This window comes from Semicossyphus pulcher, unplaced genomic scaffold (genome assembly GCF_022749685.1).
Source record: "Semicossyphus pulcher isolate SPU_LCO1_2020_fin unplaced genomic scaffold, fSemPul1.0.p SCAF_6, whole genome shotgun sequence".
Classification (NCBI taxonomy): domain Eukaryota; kingdom Metazoa; phylum Chordata; class Actinopteri; order Labriformes; family Labridae; genus Semicossyphus; species Semicossyphus pulcher.
In genome coordinates this window covers 19674096-19686852 of record NW_027211737.1, presented here as the reverse complement: position 1 = coordinate 19686852, position 12757 = coordinate 19674096, and the positions used below count along the sequence as shown (strand labels likewise).

The 12757-nt window shown below is 43.3% G+C and overlaps 1 protein-coding gene across 1 annotated transcript; it reads left to right on the top strand.

The window, feature by feature from the left end:
* The first annotated feature begins 3930 nt into the window (after nucleotides 1–3930).
* On the top strand, nucleotides 3931–12204 carry LOC138610934 (hyaluronan and proteoglycan link protein 1-like). The gene is made up of 4 exons (XM_069683817.1): nucleotides 3931–4187; nucleotides 8706–9047; nucleotides 10019–10321; nucleotides 10532–12204. The coding sequence occupies exons 1-4, from the start codon at nucleotides 4103–4105 to the stop codon at nucleotides 10819–10821; spliced, it is 1020 nt and encodes a 339-aa protein (XP_069539918.1). The 5' UTR covers nucleotides 3931–4102; the 3' UTR covers nucleotides 10822–12204.
* The last annotated feature ends 553 nt before the right edge of the window (nucleotides 12205–12757 follow it).

The following is a 12757-nucleotide window of genomic DNA, read 5'->3' as shown; positions in this document are numbered from 1 at the left end:
TTTCAAATGTAAACTGACGACATGCACAACAGGTTTATAGCATTAGCTAATTTAAAATGCCACTCCCTAGATGGGCCGAAGTGAAGCTCATTTTCACTACTTTTAATATTGCTGTGTAATTAAATCTGCTGTGCAACATTTCTACAATAAAATGATGGCCTTCATAAACAATCAAACAAATAAATGTCATGTTTCATTTCAGTGGTTTTTGATCTTTATCTACTTGGCTGTGAAAAAATCATTTGAATCTCTTGTGTTTCGCAGCTGCTACATTGTGATTTTCTACTCCAGCAGATTGATGACATGTCCGCACACCCAAGCACAGTTGTACTACGCTGGTGCCACTAACACCCTGGCCTCCATGCTCACATATGGCACACAGAACAACCAGACAAGCCAGGCACCAACCAAGGCCATCATGTCTGGAGCCATCTCTAATCAGGATCTGATGACGGAGAAAATCCATTACAAAACACAAAATAAACCATCTCCTTTTGGTTCCTCCCTGATGGGATATGGAGTGGGACTGACTGAGACACACCAGCTGTGGGGCGTCAGAGCTGCTCTGCTCACGTATGTACCCATTCAACACATTTGCTGATTCATTCCACTCAGGACTTTTGAAGACCCAGACTCTCGCTTCAGTGTTGCAGCGATGCCTTATTACCAGGAGCGTATCACCACACGTCATCTTTAGAAATGTTTCCAGCCAATCACATGTTGTACTGGTGTAGATAATGAGGAACACATGTTTGGCGTTGGCTAATGTGATTCTTGCTAACATGGGAAAACCAATGCTTGTTCAGCTTTGACCTCTTCCTGTCCAGCCTTATGGAAAGGTTTATATAAGAGACTCCCAAAGGTCAGAGTCACTTTTCGGATGCTACGCGCCATTCTGCCCCTTATGCCTCAGATGGGCGGGACCCAAAGAGCTGCTATATGTTAACAGAAATCGTAACAATTGTCCGCGAGCTGGGAGCTAAGCCTGCAGAGAGCCAGCTGTGAATGTGCTCATGGCCCTGAGACTTGGCTCTGACACAGGAGACACGTGAGGGAGACTCTGGGTGGACTCCTCTCAGGCTTAAGACATTCAATATACATTTATACAGGCCGGTACATTCTGTACTCCCGATGGTGCACGTATACAGATGCATAAGATTATGCAGTATTAAGAAATATGCAAAAACGGACAACATATGTGCTTACAAATGTGATATGTATTGTATCAACAGAAAGACTAGCTCGGACACTTTGCCAATACCGGAAAAGTGGTGTTCATGCAGATGCCAGTGCTAATCTCCAGGGCTGCTGGTTTTGAAACAGAGCCTCAAGCAAATTAAAGTTTGGTTTCCACAACTCCCTTTCTCATCACTGAGCACAGAAATTAACATAAGGTCTCACATAAGAGAGACAGAGAGAGAGAGAGTCTTGCACCTTTATGTTTTTAAGCCTGTCCTCTCAAGTATTTTAGCTGAATTTAATTAACATTTGCAAGTTACGAATCTGTTTTCAATTGGACTTTTTAGTCTCAGTAGGTGCCATGACATCCAGCTGTGTTTATGCATATTTAAAATTGTGCCTAAAAAACCCAGAAATTGAATAAAACGCTCTATCTGATGATAGCATTTTGTTTTACCCTTCTCTTTGTTGGCGTCTGACTGGAGAATTAGAGCCACCAACTGCTCATCTCAATAAACCCAACTCTTTATACATGCATGACACAACTGGATTGAAATGCACATAAATTTGCCTTTTGTTTTGCAGATTCAGCCGCAAATGTGGTTCAAATTTACATAACATTTGGATACAAACCTTTTATCAGACAGGGACTGGACGAGTCATCAGGAATGAAGTCCTCGAGACAACAGAAACGTATGTATCTATCTATCTTATCTGTCTTTCTGCTTATCTGTCTGTCTGTCTGTCTTAGCTCTTACGGATCAGTCATGCCTTTGTTGGTACTTTATGCGTTTCGCTTCATGCAGCTGCTAATTACAGCAATTATGTAACATTTAATCTGCAAATCCAAGAGCTGTACTGTTATTCTCATAAACACTGCCAAGCTCTTTCAAATGCACTTATGTCCACTACCCAAATATTTACATATTCGTAATTCGATATATGATCTAATCTATGGATTGGAAACTCATGTTAGATCAAGTAACACTTTTTGTTGATAGTATCAGTTTGTTTTAAGTCTCTATCATACATGCTTGATGTTTCTACCCTGCACGAGCACTGCCAAAGCTTCTGCATCTTCAATTTGCTTGTCAAGCAGGTCTGAGCGGGAAAAATGTAACACGAAAGTGACTTCTTTCAAACACATGTTGGCCAGATTTCCGTGTTCCCACAAGTGGCTGGTTGCTGGGAAGGAAGGAAGCGCCTGCTTTTATGCAGCAATCTTGCCGTTAACTGTTAAATTGCTACAATTGGCTTTGATATCCTCAGAGCATCTTACAGATGCTGCCGTGATGCAGAAGGTGAGTGCAGCTCTGGTTTAAACACACAGTCTGTGTCAGGAGCCTCTGTGCCCTCACACCGGGGCCATGTATGTTTATAATTTCAGCCTGTGTACCGTCTTATGTAATAGTTCTTTAGATCTCCAGAGGATTGGGGGGTTTTTGAGGCAGGGGTAGAGGGGATGTACCCTGGGCAAGCTGGGACTTTAGAATATACAACAGGGGCCCACCATGTAATCTCTGCGGGGTTCGAAGGATTGACAGACGTGGCTGAGGGACGAAAGAGAGAGACGGAGAGAGAAAACTGTTTGGGTTTTCCCAGCTGCAATAACTCCGGTGATGGAGTGGTCCAGAACAGCATCTGCAGCGTGTTTCTGCTCTCCCTGCTCTGCCATCCTTCAAAGACAACCGGGACGGCTGAGAAAACGTTTAGAAGAGACCACACAGGCCACCTCTGCTCGTGGCTGGTCGCAAATCCATGTCATACCTCCCTAAAGCCACTCTGCTGTCGGTGCTCGGCATCAGAAAGGACCGAGAGGAGCATGCTCACACGATTTACAGTGACTGTGCAGGAATCTCTCAGAGTGGAGGGTGGGGGATATGCTGACTTGGCTACAGATGTTGGGAATTTTCAAATGAGAGAAGAGAGAAGTAAAATGAAGCCTTGGATGTATGTACAGAACAAATGCTGTAGGGGAAAGGAGGAAAAGAGGGGAGGGTAATAAATAAAAGAAGCAGAGGAGGATACGGCTAAAGTACGACTTGCAGGCAGACTTTCTGTGTACATCATTTTTATGACCTCTTTACATTTAATGGTCTTGTATCAAACATGTTTAAGCCAACAAGGCTGCAAAGTGAGTATACATCACAAGTGTGTGCGTCTGTGGCTCTGTGTGTGTGTGTGTGTGTGTGTGTGTGTGTGTGTGTGTGTGTGTGTGTGTGTGTGTGTGTGTGTTCAGGCCATTTGCAGAATTCAGACTTATGCACTACAGCAATATTTAAGTTATGAACATATTAATTTTGATTTTTTTTTAATAAAGTGATTAAACACAAAGGCTGCAAATTGGGGGACAATGGGTGTGATGCCAAATCTTTTATACATAAGTTAAGATCAGGTTCCACTCACTGCATCTATTAAGGAAAAATGTATAGCTGATCAATTTCAATTATATAACCTGAGTTGTGTCCTTTTTTCTCTCTTGTGTTCCCCACATGAGTAACTGTAGCTCCCCTTCTGTCAGATACACGTATCACTCCAGATAATTATCTGCAGGCTAATTGTCTGGAGTGTTACTGCATCATTCACTCTCCCAGAGGAGGGACTTTTTCCAAACATAATGTGGCAAAGGGGAGCCGGTATAGAGCTGTGCATGGTGATGAGGGGAGGGGGGAGTGGTCTCGACCATGCAAAGCTTCAATAAAAGGCACTTGTCTGGACCACTAAGGAGCCCAAACTTTCCAGTAGCACCACCGGCGGCTGCTGCACAAAGACTGAAAGGGACAGCAAGAATTAAAAGAGAATTCACTTAGTTCAATTTGGCTCTGCTGAAAATTTAAAGCTCAGATAGCTTTTAAATACTTTTCTTTTCAAGTTTTTAAAATATTTTATTGGAGAGGGCCCTTTGTGTGAAAAAAAAGAGAAAATGACGAGTCTGCTGTGCATCATAATATTCGTGCTGACCGTGGCTGGCAGTGCGTTCAGTCAGGTGACGAGCCCTCCTTTACCAGGTAAGATTACATTTCTGCAAAGAAAAACTTCCATATTTGACTATTTGTGCATGTTACTATGTGTTGTGAATGCATACAGTGTTGCTGTGCATGGAAGGGGGGGGGGAGAACATTATGTTGAGCTGTGTAAGGGACCTAAGAAAAGTGGTACCACAGCTCAGCTCAGGCTAGCTTAACAACAGGGTCATTGTAGCTTTAGGTAGCAGAGTCGTCTCTGGGGTAAAACACAAACACACACGCACGCACGCACACACACACATGCACACAGACAGCCAGTGTGACTCCTCATTGACCTGCTGCATACAGACCAGACCAGCACAGCATGCTGGCTGTTGAAAACTGTGAATCATTCTGTCATTCACAGAGACTCACACTGTCCACACCACTAATACTACTGGTTTTACACTTACAATGGCTGAAACTGCAGACTACAGTGCTTGTAAGATTTTGGGTTACTTGTGTGCAAAAAAAAAGTCAAGAATTTCCCACAGTCAAGTCATGACCCTTTGTCATTTTGGGGGGTTTATTAGTTGTCTTTCTTCCTCTTCCTGAGGCACACATTTAACACCTTGAAAGATGTCTTATCACAGAGCACCTGCACTCCATCATGAGGTTGTTATAATTCAGATTCACACCTGCAAACAGGCTGACACACTGAGACGGTTGTGCTCTAAAATTTCAGAATAGATCTACCGCTGTGGTGTAAGACAGAAAAAAAGGGACAGCTCCAGTGGAAGCTCTTGTGTTGTGTGAGTGATGTTGAATGTGCTTTCAGCAGCTCTGCTGGCTGACTCAGTAGATGTCAAATTAGTGATGTCTCATCTCTCTTGCATCCAAGACGGGAGGAAGTGGTTCCTACGAGGGGAGAAACTTTCACTGTGGGTGGAGATGATTTCTTTTTTCAAATCCAAACATTGAAACTGATGCTATTGGCCGGTGATGTCACACGTGTTTCTGTGTATACTGTGTATGTATGACCTCACTGTCTGCGTTATGTAAAAGCACTGGCTCGGCTCAGGCCGGCCCAATCTTTGTTCCATACAGTACAGCTTTTATTAGCCATAAGAGCGACGTATTCTCTGTCTGTCCACGGGGCGTTGCCTGTCCTTATACCTACTGACTCACTCTGGCAGTGGGAGCTTTTGGAAATCTGCCACAGTAACAGGCAGCCTGACAAGAGCGGAGTTAAGATTAACGACCCGCAGCCAAACGTATAGAGCCCCATGCTGAACGGCAGCCAAATGACTCTGTTTTTCCCTGTGAGGTAATAGTCTGTTAAGTCTAATGCTTACTGTAGTTGTTGGTTACCGGTGCTTGGCCTGGTTGTTAGGGCTGGGTGGGAAAAGGAGCTTGGCTGAGGCCGGGGGCCTGAGTTTAAAATGTATTTAGGCCAGTTGATGAGATGCTAGTGGAGCTATTGCAATTCTGTTAATTCACAATGACTCAAAACGTGAGCTTTGAGTGTCTTCTCTCTGTGCCCGTGTGAGCGATAGACACCCACACTGTTGTTTGTGCTTGTTCTGCATGACAGAAAGCAGGAAAAGAGTTTATTGGAATAAGTGTGGAGGAGTTGGCCCGCTGTGTTTGTCCCAGCTGTGCTTGTTAATTCTTTCTCCATATTGACACAAGCGGGCCAGCAGCAGCAGAGGAGAACAAAAGCTGTGGGATATGGAAAAGCATCTCATGTCTAGCTGCTCTGTCAGAGGGCGTGGCACCAACACGCAACGTGCGCTCTGATGGCTTTTATCCTTTTATTGAAGAGGGACGTGAGCCAGTTTTCCAACATTTTGTTCATTCAATAAACCTTAAGCACAAATTACATCGAGAGGTTTAACAGCGTAATTAGACTCTTGTAGTTTTAGAAAATGTAGGTCACTGAGTAGACTGTATTGTTGTTGTTAATTTACAATCAAACAGATGGTTCCAATCACTTGCTAATACAGCTTTTAACAGAGTGAGAGAGGATTGTGCTCTCATAAAGTCGCAGTAGGTCCTGGCTGCAGCTGCAGAGTTTTTTCTTTATTGTCATGCACATGTGTTCATTTACTTCTTTGCTGCAGTACACAAAAAAATCAGACACGACCATTGAGAATGATCTGACGACCCATTTTTATGCTAAACGCCACAATTTGGCACCACCTTTGACCTCAGGGAGTCTTACATAAATAGGATGTGGTTTGAGGTGTGACAAAGAAAAGAAAGGCTTCCTTCTCTTCCTGAAAGGCTGAGTACACACGCCAGGCTGTTGCTTTATGAGTGTAGTGTGCCCCACATGGTAGGGGCCACATTCTCCTGTGGGACATGTGTCTGCCGGTTACTGCAGGAGCAGGAAAGGAGTGTGGGATTACTTTCATCATGCCTGTTTCTCTGTCTGCTACTACCGTCTCCCAGGCATCATTACCTTTAATGCGTTCCAGAAAACGTGAGACGGGGCTTCTCTTTTGAGATGTATACAGTTTAGTATGTATACAATAATTCCTTCCCAGCTAGTTCTCAGCATTATGCTGTTACTGTAATGTTACATCAGTCCTTCCTTCCGTGTCACATTTCAGGATCACAAACCAGACAGGACCGACAGTCGAATGTTTCCATAAGAGAGCACAATGAACCTCTTTATTCTTATTTCCTCAGAAAAAAAAAATAAGGCGTTAATGTTGGAAGGCATCACATCTGGTGAGCTGGTGTTGACGTCACCGTCGCTCTCACCTCTGCCAGGGCGTTTGATGAGCAGTTTAGTCATCCTGGACCCCTCAGGTTCAATCACACTTCACGCAACAGCTACCCATGCTGAGAGTTTATGAGGCACTGCGAGTGTGAGTCATTCTTCAACGACAGAGCCGGAGACTGCTTTCGAAGACATTAGTAATTAGCGACGGCAGAAGTGTGTTTCCTAGCTCATAAAAACCCTGGCATCTTGTTGACCAGTCCAGAGGCTACTGGGTGGGGTGATTGGGCAGTGGACTCTGGCATATGAGATGTATTGCAGTGTAATGAAAGATGGAAGAAAAAATGGCATCAAGTTGGACTGAAGGGTGGATTAGTTCTGTCAGCAGTGCTTCTGCTAATTAAATCCTCCTGCTGCAAAGCTCAATATTAATGATCTGAGCACCACTGAACAAAGTCCAGACACGAGGCTGCTGTGTGGTTAGAACGGAGGATTGGGACAGTTTCGACATGGAGTTGATGAGAAGTCAGTGTCGGAGGCAGGTTATGGGTTGATCAGAGTGGAAGGCGGCGAACCAGTGGCTCCCATTGCTTCCTGTATCGCCCATGTGGGAAACGTACTCCCTGTGCCGCAGTATTCCAGTCACGGCTCTGAAGTCGAGGCGCCCCAACAGAAACGCTGGCCTTACAGAGACAGACTGGTTTGGACAGATTATCCATATTGAGGGAGTAGGAAGGAAATAAATCAAAAACAGAGCAGCTCAGGGTTTTTAGTGACGATAGAATTGCCAACAGACACTCGAGAGACTGAATCTCAATCCAGCCAAAAACTGCTGGTTGCATAAGATTAATACCTATGTCTGCAGACTGATTTATCCACTCATTTGTGTAACAACCATATCATCTTACAACGCCTGTGCATTGCCAAATTGGACTCATCTCACAAGGTTGGTTTTTCCAGGCTGTACCTGTGCGGGGGGATGGGTGTCAGGGATCACGTCCATCCATCCATCTGGTGCTTATTATTGCCTCGCTGAGGCCACCCCCTCGCCGGCCTGGGTCTTCTTAACTAAGCAAGCCCTGTGAGGTCTAAACATGGAGGTCAAGGGGATTGTGGGAACCCGCGGCGAGACACAAACGACCTGCTGTTTTGATTTAAAGGGTGGCCCGGTTTGGACAGGGAGGATAGACCAAAAAACGCACAGAGTAAATACACAGAGGAAGAAATAACGATGACAGCTGGACTCTGTATATCATTAACCATGTTTTATGCTTACTTTTCCTGTTATTCACTTGGTGCCTGACTTACTTTACAAAAATCAGATGGAGCAGATGAAAGATAAGTACTTTATTCTGAGAGTAATGCTGTTGAACCGATGGTTTATAAGTGCCAGCACTGACAAGAGCAGGAAGGAGACTGAAGAGGAAGATTGGCTCTGGGGGCTGAAGACTGGCTGCTGTCCAGCACTGTATCTAATAAACCAAACAGGATACACCCAGACTCTTTGATAGTGTGTGTGACGGAATGCCTTTGACCGTAACTGCATATGTGAAGTACGATAATATATGCATTATATTCATGCCAAAGAATACTATGGAACAATTATGTACAAAAAAAGACCAAAGAGAGGGAAGAACTGGAAAAAGCAGCGTTCAGGCATTTTTCCTTTTTTGGTGTTTTTTAAGACTGCCTCAGTTTCATGCCATTTTCCAATCCATCTTGCAATCCATACGCAAAACATAGCTCTAATTTATACAACATTACATATTATTCTCCGGTTTAAGTCCAAGAATCATAAGTCCAATCACCACCAAACCCCTATAAGGCTATATCATGTTTTTCCTCTTTCCCAGTTAAGGTTTTAACCGACCTTGGCGCCAATGTCACCCTGCCCTGCCGGCTCGTGTCCAAGGACATGTTCGGATTCCAGTCTGGCATCCGGGTCAAATGGACCAAGGTGGCAGACGATGAGTCCCTGAACGAGGACGTGCTGGTTTCGATGGGATTCCACAAGAAGACCTATGGAAGGTTCGAGGATCGTGTCTTCCTGGCGGAGGTCGACAATGCAGATGCCTCCTTGGTGATAAGTGAGGTAGCCATGGAAGACATGGGAAAATACCGCTGTGAGATCATCAACGGGATGGATGACACCCTGCTAGAGTTTATCTTGGATGTGAAAGCTGGAGACGTTGATGGTAAATCTCTTTCTTTATATCTACTTCGAGACGTAGCTTAGGGATGGGCCTGAAAGTACAAGTTAATATGAAAGTGTGGCTGATATTTGGAGCTGACTCACCAGTCATTTAATGTTTCCTTTCCCTGTTAAAATGCATGCAGGATTAATCATCTCCCTAAACATTTTTGGTGTAGTTATTGAAAACATCCTTTTTTTGTTAAAGAAAAACAGAAGAACAGACAGCTTGTGCTGATTCATCCAATATGACTCAGTCATGATTACGTTTGAGTTGTGTCCAGCATGAGTAACCAGAAACACATTTTTCTTCTCTTCTGGTCCGTCTCTTCGTACACCAGACTCAATGTTAGAATTTTAACCACTAACTTACCATACAAGTTAGGATTGTTAACATATTTCTACATAGATTCCTGAAACCTTGCATAGCGACACATTCAATCATTGGCGTATGTTAGAGCTCCTCCTGAGCCAAAGGGCAGCTCCCACCCACCTTTTGTTCATCATTTTTCACATGTGCGAAGGCTCAAGCTGGGTGGAGGTCAGACACGCACATGCAATTTTAGACAAAAGCAGTGTCAACACAATCACGTTAACCTTCCGCTACTTTGATACAGCTGTTACACTTTACAAAACACCCTTATTTTAATGACTTTCCTGAGGTCAAACTTGTTGACTATCAGAGCATCTCTGCGATCCAATCTACATCGTCACGCACATATTTCACTTGAATTGGACTGTAGTGATGTGTAGAGTCACTTTTAAACGGTTAGTTTCGCAGTTTCCCACTTTGCTTTGATCAGTAATGCAGCGGACCTATTGCATACAAATCTCTTTTCTTCCCTGCAGATGGGTAGACAAGCACAAAATGAATGAGTCAGCAAACTTCAGACTAACCGAACCTTCTTAAGTTAACATATGAGCAAACAAAGACCAAAAAGTTGACATATTTTTCTTCTCTTCTGCCTCATTCAGGTGTTGTGTTCCCTTACTCCCCCCGTGTGGGCCGTTACAACCTGAACTTCGAAGAGGCTGTTCAGGCCTGTGCTGACCAAGGTGCTGAGATCGCCAGTCACGATCAGCTGCTGGAAGCCTGGAAGGGCGGTCTGGACTGGTGCAATGCTGGCTGGCTGTCTGATGGCACAGTGCAGTATCCCATCACCGTACCCAGAGGGCCTTGTGGCGGTACTAACAGTGGGCCCGGCCTTAGAAACTATGGCCTCCGTGACAAGATGATGAGCCGCTTTGACGTGTTCTGCTATGCTTCTGCACTTAAGGGTGAGTTTTTTTTATGATTTGTTCTTCATTTTTCATAAATTTTCTTTATTTTCTTGGTGTTTCATTGTTCTGGTGGTTGGCTTGTGCCAGGAAACGTGAGCATTACCATGTACGGCCAGTTTGGTAGACCGATTTGTACAAACTGGAATCATTCAATCAAGAAAATATAGTTTGTCTCTTGACAGTCTGTTTCACTTTTTCTTCTGTCAGGACGTTTCTATTGGCTGGTACAACCCGACAGGCTGACCTTTGACGAGGCCGCGCAGGCATGTGAAGATGACGGTGCAGAGATCGCCAAGGTGGGCCACATGTACTCCGCCTGGAAGGTCGAGAGCTACGATCGTTGCGATGCTGGATGGCTGGCTGACGGAAGTGCTCGCTACCCCATCTTCAGGCCTCGCAAGAACTGCAGCCCGACAGAAGCTGCCGTGCGCTTTCTTGGATTCCCCGACAAAGATGTTAAGTCTTACGGCGTCTACTGCTTCAAGGCTGAGCAGTGAGAAGGTAGATAGAAGTAGGGGAACCATAACCACCAAAGAGCTGCAACGACCACATCCAGTAACATCAACTATAAAGCATACAAGCTTTGGATCTTAACTAGCATGAACTCATTACCCTTTTGAAACTGTGATAACCATTTTTAACTCATAAAAAGCCAATACTGTACATCTTACATCCATATGCAATGAATGACAACATACTTTGTAGCCATTAAGTTTTGTTTTTCTCGAACTGTGCATCCATTAACTTTAAAAAGACTGTTGAGGAAAAGGCAACAGTGCCAGTGTATGAGTGACTTGACAGAGACAGGAACTTGATGGTTGTGGAACATCATCTAAGTTTGGTTTGTCCTCCACAGAATGATCATGATGTGTGAAGCTCAAGATTTGGAGCATTTGTGCTCATGTGCAGGTGAAATTTGCTGCTTTAGAATTCAGACCTTAGATTGATTACAGAGTCATGAACACAACTTGGCTCCAACAATTGAGCTATGGATATATATACAAAGTTATACTGCAGTAAGAATTCAACTGGATCCGAGTTGAATTTTCTTTTTTCACCTCTTAAACTGTAGACGAGTTGTGATCCAATTTACAGTTTAACAAGAAAATGAATGTAAATGTCTTCTGGGGCTGTGACTTCTTCTGCATTGATAGCTCCCATTAGTTCAACTCCCAACTACATCATGAAAGACATTCTTACTATCGTAACCTAATGCAGTATTTTTTGATGATGACACTAGGTTTTTTTTTTTACATGTTTATATTATTTTTTGAAGAAAAAAAAAGATTCTGACAATTTCAGGTGTAGCTTTGAGAAATCTAATGACTAGCAAATACAACTAGCAACATTTTGCCGAGACAGTGAATGCAGAATAAGTACAGATCTCCCTTCTGCCCTGAGCACGAGCTTTGTAACTTTCCACTGTTTTATTCAGTAATGCTGAATAATAACAATAATGCTCATTTACACTCCTAAATGAGGGTTCATTGCTGTAGCGACTGGATCTGCATAAAAAAACAGTTTCCTGTGGACCACTGTTAGCATGTTTGGACATACAGAGCTGGTTACTGAAATGTGTGCCACAGCCAGAACACACCACCCTTTTTCTGTAAAAAGAAAAATCCTATTTTGTTATAAGCTTTTAGTAACATTGTCCTTTTTTTACTTTTTCTAACCCTGGGCACTGAAAACGGTATTTACTGCAGGTTACCTGTGGTAATATGATGATGCATTGTTTGTAAAAGCAAAACTTAAAACTGTCTGATATATTTGTGCATTTGTACACACTTGTGCATGAAAAAAAGGTATTTTTGTATCTTATTGCCATGTACCTTTTTCAACAAGCAGTTTGAAATAAAAAAAAATACAACTTTTAAATACATTTTGTCAGTTTTCATCACTTGAACACTTTCAACATGCATTACTTGGAGTTATCGAGGTTTACAGGGATATTTAAATAGTATTGTTTAAGCTGCCATGGCCGGGGGGGGCCTTGCATCTGGCATGTTGCCGAGAGGATTTAAGATTAGACTCCCTTCACATTCATTTATTCTCTGCCATTTTTTACCCAGAGTCAGGCTTGCCAGCCCACTACAGAGTTAGACAAAAGGAACAGTGCCACAGTCTTTGAGAGTCCTTGTAGGAATGCATGGGAATTAGGTCAGATTTAGGTTGATACAGCATTGAAATGCGAGGCAAATGTAAATGTGTGATAGACAGATAAAAGTCCATTGATTCAAGCCCTTTGTTCTGTGGACACTGGGACAGATAGCAGCAGAAGAAAAGGAGAGACTGTGCAGAACTTTGTGTTCTTTCTTCAGCATAGAAAATGCTGATTACTGTTGAATTCTCAGATAAATCTGAGCAGTAAAATATACTGTTACAAATTTCAGATAAATGCACAAAACTTCATGTTAGTTTGGGTTTGTTTAG